The sequence below is a fragment of the Bos mutus genome, chromosome 6 (assembly GCF_027580195.1).
Source record: "Bos mutus isolate GX-2022 chromosome 6, NWIPB_WYAK_1.1, whole genome shotgun sequence".
In the NCBI taxonomy this organism is placed as follows: Eukaryota; Metazoa; Chordata; class Mammalia; order Artiodactyla; family Bovidae; genus Bos; species Bos mutus.
Genome location: NC_091622.1, coordinates 872,916 through 887,253, shown reverse-complemented (window position 1 = coordinate 887,253; position 14,338 = coordinate 872,916). Strand labels below are relative to the sequence as shown.

At 41.6% G+C, this 14,338-nt stretch overlaps 1 protein-coding gene across 13 annotated transcripts in view; it reads left to right on the top strand.

Moving 5' to 3' along the window:
• Positions 1–14,338, top strand: part of PRDM5 (PR/SET domain 5) — a 255,315-nt gene that overhangs the window by 22,824 nt on the left and 218,153 nt on the right. For all 13 annotated transcript variants that reach the window (XR_011464445.1, XR_011464446.1, XM_070371912.1 and 10 more), the window contains exon 2: positions 7,698–7,781. Coding sequence is in view for 11 of the 13 variants with exons in the window: in XM_070371912.1 (XP_070228013.1) it covers positions 7,698–7,781 (84 nt within the window). In the remaining 2 variants the exon portion in view is untranslated. The remainder of the gene's footprint in view (positions 1–7,697; positions 7,782–14,338) is intronic.

The following is a 14,338-nucleotide window of genomic DNA, read 5'->3' as shown; positions in this document are numbered from 1 at the left end:
CTGAATCTGTGTGTATCATCAAACAGCTCTCCTTCCCATCAGACTGTGAAGGATTTCCTGACTGGATATGTGATTCTCAGGTTGTTGTGTTTCTCTTTCAACTTATTCTCCAAAAATATTTAACTAGGCAATTATGTGTTTTCAATTTTAAAAGTTTCTTTATTGAGTGCTGCACTTGAATCTCCTTAAATTCCCTTATGTAATTGACATATTCTGTTTATTTATTTATTTTGCCATGCTTCATGGCCTGTAGGATTTTAGTTCCCTGACCAGGGATTGAACCAAGATCATCAACAGTGAGAGCATGGAGTCTTAACCACTGGACCACCAGGAAACTCCCAACGTAATTCCCTTTGATTAAAGTACTCTCTCCTATAGATGTTCTCTTTTACAAGTATGGATCTTATTTTTCTGTTTGGTCTCCCTCGTAGGCAGCTGGGCCCTTGTATAGGCAGTCTGCTGTGGTGGTTTTACTGATGCTCACGACGGGTTATTGGGGAACACTGTGGCATCAGTCCTGCCCTGGAGGCAGACGGCTCTTTGTGGCCTGCAGTGGCAGGTGGGCTCTCGGCTGCCTCCTGGCTTTCTGGTCTCCTTGCACTTTGCTGGGCTGCAGGGATAGGATGGGCTGTGGGCTGTGGCCCTGCCTTCCTGTGACTTCCAGCTTCTTTACAGGATCCCCTGGTTCCCAGTCCTCAGCACTGCCTCTTGTGCTGTTTTCCAGTGAAGTACTCAGGCTGTTTGGGAGAATGCCTCACACCGGTTCTGTGCCAGGACCTAAGACTTCACTTATGCAGCTTCCCATACATGCTCGTGGAAGTTGTTTTGCTCAAGAGAACAAGTGGCTTAGAGCTGGGGTTGAAGGAAAAGGTGCTCCTTTCAGGTTATTGTATTCCAGAATCGCTTCTCCTTCACAGCTCTCCTGCATTTCCCATTTCATACTCCTTTTATAACTGATGCATTCTTCTGCTTTATCCTGGGCACTAGCGCAGTTCTTTGCTGATGTTTGCTCTGTCAGCTCAGAGTAACAGGCACCTGCAGTAATCTAAACCTCAGAGGTTATGCTCTCTCAGTAACAAGGTGTGCATTTGCTGCTATCAGTTCAGTGGCTGCAGATGTCAGGGTGGAAAATTTTGCGATTCTCTCGGGCTTAAAATGGCTGCTTTAGCCCCAGCTATCATGATCTTATTCCAGATGAGGATAAAGAGGAAGTAACCAAGGCATTAGGGTGTTTGTTACCTGCCGACTCAGCTCTCATTTAAGAGCTTTTGTGGTTGGTTCATACTATGATTTCTGCTTTCAGGTTGTTAGCTCTCCTCTATGCCTAAATGGAGAGCTGATAATGCAGTTTTTCTACCTAGATACATTAGTGCCCTCACAAAGGTCAGTGTTCTAATACTAACGAGAAAGGAAAAGAAGATTGGATATTCTTCATATTGAGCTTTTTAGAAATGCGCTTTTTTGGTGGCCTACTTGAATTGCAAGAGCACACACATGCACAATAGTTGGCCTTGAAATATAATTATATTCTAAGTGGGGACTCTAGCCTCCTTTTGTGAAAAACATTATTTTACATATAAATGATTCAACTGCAGATTGATTCACTTTAATATAACTTGTTTCATTTATATGTATATGTGTTTTATTTGCTGAACCATTTCAAAGTAAATTACAGGCATTATGACCATTCGTTCCTCCATATTTCAGCATAAGGACATTTTCCTAAATAGCCATACTATCATTTTAGCATCCAACAAAAATAAGTGATTTCTTAATGTCTTCTAATTTCAGCCCATATTCAAATTACTCTAAGTACCTCCAAAATGTTTTTATAGCTGTTTATTTTTGAACTAGAATTCTCATGGACCACCTCTTATACTTAGTTATGTCTATTAAATCTCTCTTAACAGTCTCCCTCTTCCCATTCCCTTAAAAACAAAACAGAGCAAAAAAAAAAAACAAACAAAAAACAGTTATTCTCTGAAGAGAGCAGGCTCTTTGTTTGTGGTATTTGTTTTCTCAAGGCACATTATTTAATGTGTTTCTCTGTTGGTGGTGGTGTTCAGCTGCTAAGTCATGTCGACACTTCTGCGATCCCATGGACTGTCCAGGAGAAAGGCTCCTCTGTCCATGGGATTCTCTCAGTAGGACTGCTGGAATAGGTTGCCATTTCCCTGTTCGGGGGGTTCTTCCCGACCCAGGGATTGAACCCACTCTCCTGCATTGCAGGTGATTCTTTACTGCTGTGCCGCCCGGGAGCCCTATTTGTTTCTTTGTCTTCTGTATTTCCTCTAATATGAGGGTTAGATATGTACTTTTAAAAAAAAACAACACACAAAACCACACTGATATGTGTTAAGCACTTCTGTCTGCCCTCAGGAGCCTCAGGAAACAATGAGTCTCGGCCGTGGGAGGCAGGAAGGAGCACAGGCGGCGTCTCCCGCTCCCCGCTTACGTGGTGCACCTGTGCTCCCTTCTAGATGGTGGGGTCTCCCCAGGCGCCTGGAGAGAGACAGGACAAGGGGAAGAGGTCTGTGCCCTCTGGAGGTGCCTGGAGAGCCTAGCAAACGCCCCTGTCGCATGTCCCTGTGACAGACACTGGGGAACGAAGGGCTGGGATGATTTACTTCATTCTGTGTTTTAGTAGCAGGCATCTAAGATGGTCTTTCTCTTAGTAATGCCAACACTGCGCTGATGCAGCTTGCCATTGTAAAGATGTAACATAATCTGTAGGTTCATACTGTATGGATACCTATTTTACTGTCATGCTTTTACCTAATGGTTTTAGCATTCATTTGATAATCTTTGCCTGAATCAGTTCCTCCTCCTTTTATAAATTAGATTCCTCTGTAAAGAAGAGCTTTCCTTCATTATCTTCTGCTGTTTGGTTATCCTGATGTAGTATTATTGTTGAAAAGAGGAGAAAATGCTTAGTTCTTTCTCTTTATTATTTTTTATAGGCTAATATGGCAAATGAGGTGTTTCAAAAATTCTTTTTTTCTCTTTCTGACAATCACTATGGACTTAAGAATGTGTTAATGTTTCAATTACACTCTTGTTTTCTTTGATTCTCAAATTGTTTTAAGTTTGGTCTATGGACGCTAGGATTTGAAAGCTGAAAGGAATCTTGCTGCTGCTGCTAGGTCGCTTTAGTCGTGTCCGACTCTGTGCGACCCCATAGACGGCAGCCACCAGGCTCCCCCGTCCCTGGGATTCTCCAGGCAAGAACACTGGAGTGGGTTGCCATTTCCTTCTCCAGTGCATGAAAGTGAAAAGTGAAGGTGAAGTCGCTCAGTCGTGTCCAACTCCTAGCGACCCCATGGACTGCAGCCCATCAGGCTCCTCCGTCCATAGGATTTTCCAGGCAAGAGTACTGGAGTGGGGTGCCATTGCCTTCTCCTAGAAATCAGCTAATCCATATCTATGACTTCCCAGGTGCTTTAGTTGTAAAGGATCTGCCTGCCAGCGCAGGAGACACAGATTTGATCCCTGGCTCGGGAAGATCCTCTGGAGAAGGAAATGACAACCCACTCTAGTATTCTTGCCTGGAAAATCCCGTGGACAGAGGAGCCTGGCAGATTACAGTCCGTGGGGTCACAAAGAGTCTGACATGACCGAGCGACTAAACAACAAGGAATCTTAGAAATCAGCAAATCTGGATCTCCAAGTTTTATAGCTGAGGAAACAAGCTCAGAAGCTCGTCCACTCTGTTGTGTCACAGGTAATTAGCGGCAGAGCAGGGGTTAGGATCCAGGTCTCTGGAATCCTCAGTGCTTTCCTCACTGAGCAAAGCTTTCAGCAGTAAAGCTTGCTTTCACATTCTTGCTAATAATATTAGTCAAAATGACAGAAAATGGCCCACATGCTTCCAGTCATACATTTTTTTATTAAAAGTTATTGTCTAGTCTTGGTGGGTCCCAAGTTGAATGGATATTTATCTGCATTGTTTAGAAAGCGAAGAAGCACTGTTGTAGTCTCAGCGTTGAGCTAGTCGGAGAAGTGAGTTTGACTTGGACGATTTGGTGTTTGCAGGTTGAATTTGTCTTACAGTCACATTTTATTTGATCTGCACAGAATTTTGGAAACTTGAAATTTATTGCCTATATATATATACATATACAGAGAGAGAGAGAGAGAATACTAGTGATTTCATATACAAATTTAAATTGTTGGTTTCAGTAAAATATTCAGTTGGAGTTGGAAAGCTTTTAAATGTGCATGTCCCTCCAGCTGCCCTCCTGGCCACTCCCTGCTCTATCCTGTATATATTTTTGTCTGATGTTGTGCTGCTTTCCTGCCTCATCTTGTAAGCATTTGGGTTAGTGATTCTTTAGATCGTTGGAAGCAAGGAATTCTAGGAAGATTTCTTGAATATAGGTTGAAGGTAGTAATAATCAGACCCACAAACAGCAAGAAAATGGTAGAGTTGATAGTTTTTTTTTTTTTTCTGCTAGTATGAGATCTTCAATAGCTAAATCACGAAGTAAAACCAATGATGACAAGAAGTCAGCTAGAAATTTTTGAAATTTTCAAGGAGATAGTTAGAAATGTTGCTTTCCTTCTAGTCATTAATTATGAACCTCACGTTGGGTGTTGAATAGGCTCGTGCACCTGGTCAGAAATATCTGCTAGAGAAGGGAATGGCAACCCAGTCCAGTATGGCCTGGGAAATCCCAGGGACAGAGGAGTCTAGTGGGATATGGTCCATGGGGTTGCAAAGAGCAACTGAAAACACACATGCATATATAATTTATATTATGATGAATCCTATGAAATTTTCATATATCAAACATGATCAAATACTAGCAATTTCATACAGTTCAACCAAAAGAGAAAAGTTACAAGTATATGGAGTGTGCGCCCTAAGTCTTCCTTCCATTAGTACGTTACCCAAGCAATATGAAGCCTGCTGAGGTAGGAGAGACTTACTCTTAGGTTAGAAGTATCATAGAAAATGGTTAGTGAATAAAGCTGTGTATACATTGAAATTACGATTATGAGGAAGTGCTGCTTGTATAATAGAAATGACAGTGAACAGAGAGAGAATGGGGCTGGACAGCAGGTGCTGGGATTCTTAGGGGAAGGCTAAGAGTGGGTCCAGTAAGTATAAAAATTTCATCAAAAGCCAAATATAAATTGTTTTAATTGTCTTCAGTGTTTCTTACCACAAGTATATGGGTATCTAAGAGTTAACTATTGATATTTTATAATCTTGCAGCCACAGAAACTCAGGTTTATTTGATCGCATCATCCCAGTATACTCACTAGTGTGCTTTGAAGGCAATTTTACGAAATCGAGAGAGCTAAATATAAATTTATCTCCTCTATCTGAATTTTATGTCAGTGTATTTCAAATTGAATTGCAGCCCATTGGTGCATTGTGAAATTAATTTGATTATTCACTTCTGTCAAAACTAGTGTTTTTTCAAAAGTGAAGTAAAATGGAGTAGAAAATATGAAATACATTGTACAGAGTAAGGGCAGTGTTACTTCAAGACGTTTACATTTTAGTTTTTAAAGCGTGTGTTTCTGTGCACAGCTGACCTTTGACCAACACGGGAGTTAGTCCACACATAGCATACGGCTGGCCCTCCACATCTACGGTTCTTCCACACCTGTGGATTCAACCAGCCAGGGTGACGCGACTAAAATATCCGTTTAAGTGGACCCACACAGTTGCAACTGTGTTAAGGGTCAGCTGTATATATGTGCGTATACTAGAACAAGATGCAGAATGTATTTCTTGGCTCGAGTGAGAAATTTGAAAGCTTTATTTATTATAGTTTGGTAGTTTTATTTTATGACAAAGTGATTGCTCACTATTAGTAGCAAAGCTTTAAACTCAGATTCCTGATTCTTATTTTGAGTTTTCAAAGCTTAAGAACTTTAATAATCTTACTCGGTCTGCATCTAAGCAGGCGTTTTCCCCCTAATCCCAGTTGTTTTCTTGGGTTTCTGTCTCTTTTCAGGCGTTTGAACCCTGCTTAAGTGCCTGATACAGTTTTCCGTGTCCTCTGGGTTTGTGCCGTGGAGAGGGGCTGACTGGCACAGGCACATCTCTTTGGAAAGTGTATTCTCAGATGGTTTTCTTCCACAGTAGTTGATGAAGGCTAAATATATGACGAAGTGGAGTGAAAAGTTGAACTATATATGCATTAATACCAAATCCTCAAATGTATTGCTCAAAAAACTGCGTAATACTTGGTTTTTGTCTTTGAAGTTGGCTAAAATAGCCAAATAGCAATCTGCCTGTTGGTGTACTTGTTTTTGGTTTATTTAGGATTATAGTTTTGATTTCAGGGGTCTTCCTAGCATTTTCTGCTTCCTAGTTAACGTTCAGCAATAGATTTTCCAGACTCTGCTGTTACTTGTGACTTCTCAGAACCTCTTTCCTGTATCTGTCAAGTGAGGGCCTGGGTTGTTGTTACCGTTTAGTCGCTAAGTCGTGTCTGACTCTCTGCGACCTCGTGCACTGTAGCCCACAAGGCTCCTCTGACCGTGGGATTCTCCAGTCAAGAATACTGGCATAGGTTGCCATTCCCTTCTCCAGGGGATCTTCCTGACCCAGGGATCGAACTCCCGCCTCCTGCATTGCCAGGCAGATTCTTCACCACTGAGCCCCCAGGGAACTGTGTTAGCTAGTTGTGCTTCCTTTAAGCTTTAACACTTAACTGTTGCCAGGAGTTGGGTTTTCTGTTGTTCATTAAGTCATTTATATTCCTTGAAACACTATTTTGGTGGCTTTTTCCCCCCTTAACAATGTTCATCAGAAGTTCCGCCATGTCCTTATGGAGGGAAGGGTTCTACTGTAGAATAGTCACAGAAGGTTTGGGGGAGACTCACAAGGACGTGCGGGATCCCGTGTCTTCTCTGAACCATGTCTGTGGCATGCTTGGCTGGACAAGCATGACCCCACTCCCAGTCCCTCCAGCCCCTGCTTGATTGCCTTATTGTGAAGACAGTTTTGCTCACCATCCACCCTGCCTCACAGATCCCTCCCTGTGGGGGCCACTCCTGGTTTTGCCAGCAGTTCTTATCTGGGAATTTGTCCTGTACACAGCTTTCCACATCCCACTCCCAGAGATTCTGATTTTAATAAGCTCAGGATTCTGAATTTGAAACAAGTGACCCTGGTGAATGAATCTCTTGATGGTGATTCAAAGCTTGTGCTTGGAGAAGCCCGGGTTCATGGAGTGCCTCCTTGGTTGATTGAAGGATTGGCAGGAGAATTTAAACTTTATTTATGAACAGTCTTCCTTTGAGAGTGGCAAGCCTACTTCTTTTCTGTTCATAATTGGGGTGAATTTATAGTTTTTATGGAAATCAGGTGATTTTCTGCCTGGTAGGCTTGTCTCTCAAGTCAAGCAAGACTCTGCTTCTCGTGGCTGCAGAGGTTTGAAACATTAAAGTATGATGTTCAGAGTCTTGTCAGAATGTAAATGTTGAGCAATTTAACCCTTTTATGTTGGCTCCTGTGTTGTGGTTTCAGGCTGTTTGGCTAAAAATAGATTAAGTTGGATTTAGATATGTAAATATTTTCTGTTGGGTAAATTATTTAATATTTTAAATGTGTTTCAATCACTGGGCAGGAAGATTTAGAGAAAAATTTTTTCCAGAAGAGAAATAATAGTTTATTTTTGTATCTTGATTATTGATTATTGTACTAATTCATTTTCAATATAATCATTACTATTCAGGGTGAAAAGTTTGGACCCTTTGCTGGAGAGAAGAGAATGCCTGAAGATTTGGATGAAAATATGGATTACAGGTTGATGTGGGAGGTGAGAATCTGATTTTAAATATTTAAAATATGTTTCTCTTTGTACTATTTAATTCATTTATAAGGTTAGGTTAATAGATATTGATATTAGTTGACTGTTTAAGCATTGAATGTTTTAGTTTTAAGGAACCTGAGTACCTTGAGAGTTTAGCATTTAAAAAAAATTGTTGAAATATATAACTAGATAATTATTCTAGAACTCTGAATCAGTTTATATACTTCATCATTAAAAATGTTTAATTAATTGATTTATTTGTCTGACCTCGCCAGTTCTTATTTGCAGCCTGTGAGGTCTTCGCTCTTTGCTGTGGCATGTGGGGTTTTTTTTAGTTGCTGCATGTGAACTTTCAGTTGTGCCATATGGGATCTAGTTCCCTGACTAGGGATTGAACCTGGGCCTCGTGCATTGGGAGCCTGGAGTCTTAGCTACTGGACCACCAGGAACGTCACTGTACTTCATCATTAAAAATAAGTCATCCGTGAATAAGGATGTTTGGATTTAAAGATAAGCATATTCTTTTTATGGATTTAGAATTTGATTTCTGAAAATGAAATTATGTTTTTTGTTTAACTTTTATTTCCCAATTACAGTTCTAATTGCACAGGAACAATTCCGAGCTTTATATTGGAACAGAAATCCCAGCTTAAAATGTACCTTACTTTTAAAAACATATTTAAAGAACTATGACACTGTAGATAGTCTTTTGCAATCTAAAGTCTCTCTAATGCAGGAATTTATATATGCAAATACACATACATATATATTATGTATATATTTGGAGAATTTTCATCCTAGCTTATGCCACTTACTTTCATTACTGTTCTTTTCTAATCTTTAGAAAAAGAAGGGCCTAGGGGGTGGAAATGGAAAAACAGAGGTGTGGATATTGTTTGAGAAAAGCTGGAAAAGGAAACTCAGTTCCAAGCATTTTATTTGGTGGGTTCCATGAGGGGGTTGGGAGCTGAGGTATGTGTGGATGGGGCTGAGAGAAGTAGGATCATTAAATCAGAGAGGGATGCAGCGCTGGACCAGAGAACCAGGCATACGCCGTCTCTCTGAATGTGCATTTATCAGTTAGGGTCACCAGAGGTGTGGGTGGGGGGTGTGTTTCCCCCAGGGGATTGGCTCACATGATTATTGGGGTGCCACGCTGGAGCCTGTAGGCTGGAAACTCAGACGAGAGCTAAGACTCCGGTCTTGAGGAAGAACTTCTCGAGCATACCTGTTTTTGCAGTTGAGTCCTTTGGTTTGGTCAAAGGCCACACAGAGTGTTGACAGTAATCTCCTTTATTTAAAGTCAGCTGACTGTAGATGTTAGCCACATCTGTAAAACACCTTCAGTGAAACCTGGGTTACTATTTGATTAAATAACTGGGTACTGCCATCTGACCAAATTGACACATAAAACTGTACTATCTGCAAGCAAAACAGATTTTTAAGCATCACCGTATTGCTGAAACTGTTGGATGTAGGGAGTAGGGTTGCTTGAGAAGGAGATTCTTGAAAGATTTCTGAAGTGCAGGTGATGGAAAATGGAAATTTTATAATATAGTCTTTAAGTGGAAAATGTTACAGGTTTGCCTTAATTTAATATACTGTTTTAATTGTTTATGTTTATAAACCTAAAAAGATTTCTAATGCCCTTAACTGTTTTTTGGGCTTCCCTGGTGGCTCAGACGGTAAAGTGTCTGCCTGTAATGTGGGAGACCTGGGTTTGATCCCTGCGTTGGGAAGATCCCCTGGAGAAGGCAATGGCAACCCACTCCAGTATTCTTGCCTGAGAAATTCCATGGATGGAGGAGCCTGGTGAGCTACAGTCCACAGGATCGCAGAGTCTGACACAACTGAGCGACTTCAGTGGGTTTCTGTTTTTCTATAAGGTGTTAACTTTCTTAGCAGTTAATTTTTTTACCATAAAAATTTTCAAAAATCAAACATTTATGTGACAAAATAAATAAGCCACACAGGATAAAAACATAAGTTATTAAAGAGGTCATTAATGACTTTTGATATTTGTTTTATTGTCTCTAAAAGTTTTAATGTTGTGGTCAGGTTAATATCTTGCACAGCTGGTAATGCTAAGCAGATAATGATTATCATTTTTATTTTGAAAAAGAAGTCTTCCATATGGGCAATGTAAGGAGGCTGCCAGTGCCACAGTAGACCATCTCTGCATTCTGTGTTCCTGTGGTTCTATGGTATCTTTATTGTTTGTTTTTACATTTCAATAATATACCCAATTCTCTCACTTTTCTACCCAAAGAGCTATTGATTATTAAATCATTCTGTATTCAGGTGGTGTTATACTCATGTAATGATTGCTGTTCTCTGTTTTCTTTTACTTTTTATTTTATGCCTGTTTTGATTAAACAATATTCGTACTTGTGACCCAGTTCAAAAGGGTACTGGTGAAGAGGCTTCCTGTGCCCCACAAGCCCTCTCTTCTCACCTAACAGCTTGGATTCCTTTAATTCAGGGTTCACGTGCTTCTCCCTCATGGACTCCTTCCTTCCGAGTCTGGTCTTCGGGGTGGCTTGTTGCTGGGCTCTGCGCTGCACTCTTGCACTGCTGGGCAGGGCAGAGGATGCTCTCAGTGTTACAGCTTCTTGGGGGAGCATTTGAAAACAATCAACACACCATCTGAACTGCAGCAAAGGTTTGCTGTTGGCTAGCTTTAGTTCTGTTCCTTATTGTGTTAATGGAGAGAGTGGCTTCCTATCCTTGAGATGCATTCTTCAAGTCCATTTTTGATGTTTTAGCTTTGGAGCTGCCAGGATTCAGAGGGTGCACAGAGAAAGGAGGATGACTGGTTCTACTGCAGTCTTCCCCTCTTGGAACCCTTTGAACCCTCTCAAAGGGAGATAGTGAGCCTTCCCTCCCCTGGTGGGTAATTTGGGACCAGTTACTTAAGTCATTTCTAAGTAACAGTGGTAAAGAATACGCCAGCCAATGCAGGAGATGCAGGTTCAATCCAGATTCCCTGGAAATGGGAATGGTAACCCCCTCCAATATTCTTATGTGAGAAATCCCATGGACAGAGGAGCCTGGCAGACTGCAGTCTCTGAGGTCACAAAAGAGTCAGACACAACTTAGAGACTAAGTACACCCAGTGGCTCTAGAGTGAACCACTTTCAGCTCTCAGATATGTGGTCCTTCTCCAGCCAGTGGTTGTCTATGCTGTGGTTATGGAGCGGGAGCCAGGTAGTGCTGTGGTGTCTGCAAAGTGACGTCATGCAAGAAGGCACACGGCATGATAGCTCTTTGTCAGTTTATATTTTGGTTATGGTGTCAGCAGTTATGGTGGACAAGGCCACGGGCCCCTAGGGGGCGTTTCACACCAGAGGCTTGGAGGTACGGGTGAGGATTGTGGTTACTGGTGTGCCTGAGTCCCTGTTAGTGTGGGCCAGGTGAGGGTTTCAGTGGGGAGTGTTGACTTTGTCTGCTGCAGCCTCCCCTCTCCCTGCTGAGGGGCAGCTTGGTGCTCACCGATGCCCACTGCTCAGGGCATTCACCGGCACCTCAGCCTCCCTTTGTGTTGGCCACCAGGATTTGAGATCGGGGTCTGAAGAGACTGTCTCCTCTGTCCTTAAGTCTCCTTGATACCTCAGGGTTCTCATTTAAATTTTAGCAAAGGAATTCTGGATTTCTGAAGCCTCGGGCCAGTTATAGAGTATGAAGTTGGAAACCAGTGCTCCATTGTGAATGCTTCTCATTGCTAGTTTGTGGAATGTGCGCAGTTGTCTGTATTGTATTCTGTTCCTTCCTTAAGTAGAAGTCTTTCTGCATACTTTTTCCCAGGTGGTTTGGGGTCTGAGATACATTTTCTTCTGTTCTCTACCTGCTCAGACTTGGTCTAAGACCAACATCCATTGGAGTAATGTTGTTAAAACTCTCAGTAATCTTTGTTTTTAAATCTCCAGGATCTTCTCTTTTTGTAATATTTTCTTCATTATTTCAAACTACAGCTCAAATGCCTTTTCTCCAGGCACTGTCTCTTATTCTAACATGTATCTCTAAGTTGTGGTACCTTTATATTGTGTGGGCTTCCCTAGTGGCTCAGTGGTAAAGAATCTACAGGAGATATGGGTTTGACTTCTGGGTCAGGAAGATCCCCTGGAGAAGGAAGTGGCCACCCACACCAGTATTCTTGTCTGGGAAAACCCATGGACAGAAGGCGCCTGGTGGGCCACAGTCCATGGGGTTGCGGAAGAGTCAGACACAACATAGTGACTAAACATAAACCACCTACAGATGACAGCACAGACTGCATTTCACTGCTGCCTGCTGTTCTTCAGGTATTCCACAGTGGCTGTCGATGAATCCGGTGTCTTCCTGAAGCCTCCAAATGGCTCTGCTCTGTTGGCAGGGCATCTTCCTTTCTTTTCCTGGAGCATCCTCTTGCATTGTCTGTAAGGGATTTTTTTTGTGTGGAAACTGGCCTGGGAAGTTCTCAGAACTTGGCCTTGTTCTGATGTTTCCAGTTGAGTCATTTATTCCTAAACTTTCCATCTATTCTGAGATCACAGAGTTCTCAACCCCATTCCTCCGTCTCCTGCTCGGGATGGGTTTGTTTTCTGCTCAGTCTTTGAACACTTCCACTGAGGTAGGGTGTTCAGTGGTGTGACCTGAGCCAGGTTGAGCCAGGATGTCATGCCCTGGGCTCAGTACTCCTGGATGGTCCCTCTGTGGGCAGACAGTTCTTGCGGTTAGCCAGCTATGATCTCACATGCAGAAATCCCAAAGAACCAGATAACAATTGGAGACTCCAGTGAAATATACCAGTCCTGAGTGATGTTTTTATTAAAAAAAAAAATCAAATCTCTTTTACTTAGATTGATTTTTTTTTTGCTATTGTATCATCTATAACTTAGTAGAAAAATATCTATCTCAATGCAAGAATAGGAAAGAAACATAACACTGTTTGAACTTTGCTGCTTAAATTGTCATGCTCTTAACATAAAGGAGCTGCAGTCTTGTAAGGGTTCCAGAGGTAACTCCTGGTGGGATACCACGAGTACAGTAAGAATAGCCTGCTTCACCTGCATGAGCCTGACTTAAAGGTGTTTAAACAGTTTTACTGTTGTTTACTTTCTGAATCTGTTCCCTTGAAGATTAATAGAGGAAAGCTGTATTTTTTACATCCGAAATTGAAAGTGAAAGTGGATCAGTTGTGTCCTACTCTTTGCGACCCCATGGACTATATAGCCCACCAGGCTCCTCTGTCCCTGGGGAGTCTCCAGGCAAGAGTACTGGCATGGGTTGCCATGCCCTCCTCCGTGGGATCTTAAGGCTAGGGGAATTACCAGGGCAATTAGTCATTACGGTTTACTAGATAGCTGCATATTACAAAATGCAGAATATCAAATTATCATAGCTTTATTTATTTTAGTCAGCAGAAATGATTTTGTACCTCTGAATACATGTTTTCAAAAATGTAGCTATCAGAATTATAAGATGACAAGATTTGCAGGTATATTTGTAAGAGTTGTTAATATCCTACAGTTATAGTGAATTATTATTTCAAAATGTACATACCAGATGACCTGGGGCCCCTTTTGTCACTGGCCAAATAAATGTAGATTGTTCTTGGAAACTTCTTTCCCAACCTCCATTCTCCACTTCACTTACACACTGGTGATGCTTACTAATTAATAACTGCTCTGTGGTTCTAACAAAGAAAGAGCAGATAGGAGCCAGGTGAAGACTAAAATAGCCACCTTACTAATGAGGTGTATGTGTGGTATATATTACATGAGCATATAATAACTCTTTTAAGTTCATGGCTCCAAAAAGTTGAATTGGTGAATCTGACTGGGATCCTCGGTTTGAATGGAGACTTTATACTCTGTTTCTTGAATCTTGCCCTGTGGACCAGAAGTGTACAAAGTGGACACTAGATACTCTGCTTCTTAAATCTTGGTCTTTGTGGCAAGAGTTGGGCCTGCAGTTTAGATTCTGAATGTATATGCCATCAGTCCTCTCATGGAGAATTGTGGCCTGACTCACACGTTCAGTTTGCAGCACATCAGAGAGCATGGGAGAGAGACAGGTGTGCAGCCTGTGGTGAAAGGCATATCCCGAGTCTGATGGTAGGTGTGCTTCCTGCACAGTAGGGAGCTGGGCACAGGAAGGAGGAGGCATCAGTGTCTTAACAATCAGCTGAAGAGAAGGAATCAAAAGGAGAGAAGCTCAATCATTTCTCTCCCATGGAGGAAAAAGTGAGGGAATGTTTGCTGAGGACACACACACACACAGATTTAGCCTTTCTCTTTTTCTCATACTGAGAAATGATGAGGTTAGAAATTCTTCACAAAGCAGAAATAGGCATGATAAGTGAAACATGGTAGAAAGAGCAAGGATACCAGAGTCAGGCAATCTTCAGTGTGATTTCACGCTGAGGATCCAGTAAAGCTTTTGCTTTCTTGGAGTTTATGTTTCAGCAGGGAAAGAGAGATACAAAACACCTTTAATGAGTAATACAAAGAAAGGTAGTGATATGGATATAAAGAAAATAAAATAGGGCAAGAAAACGTACTTCATATGAGAACTTGAACACA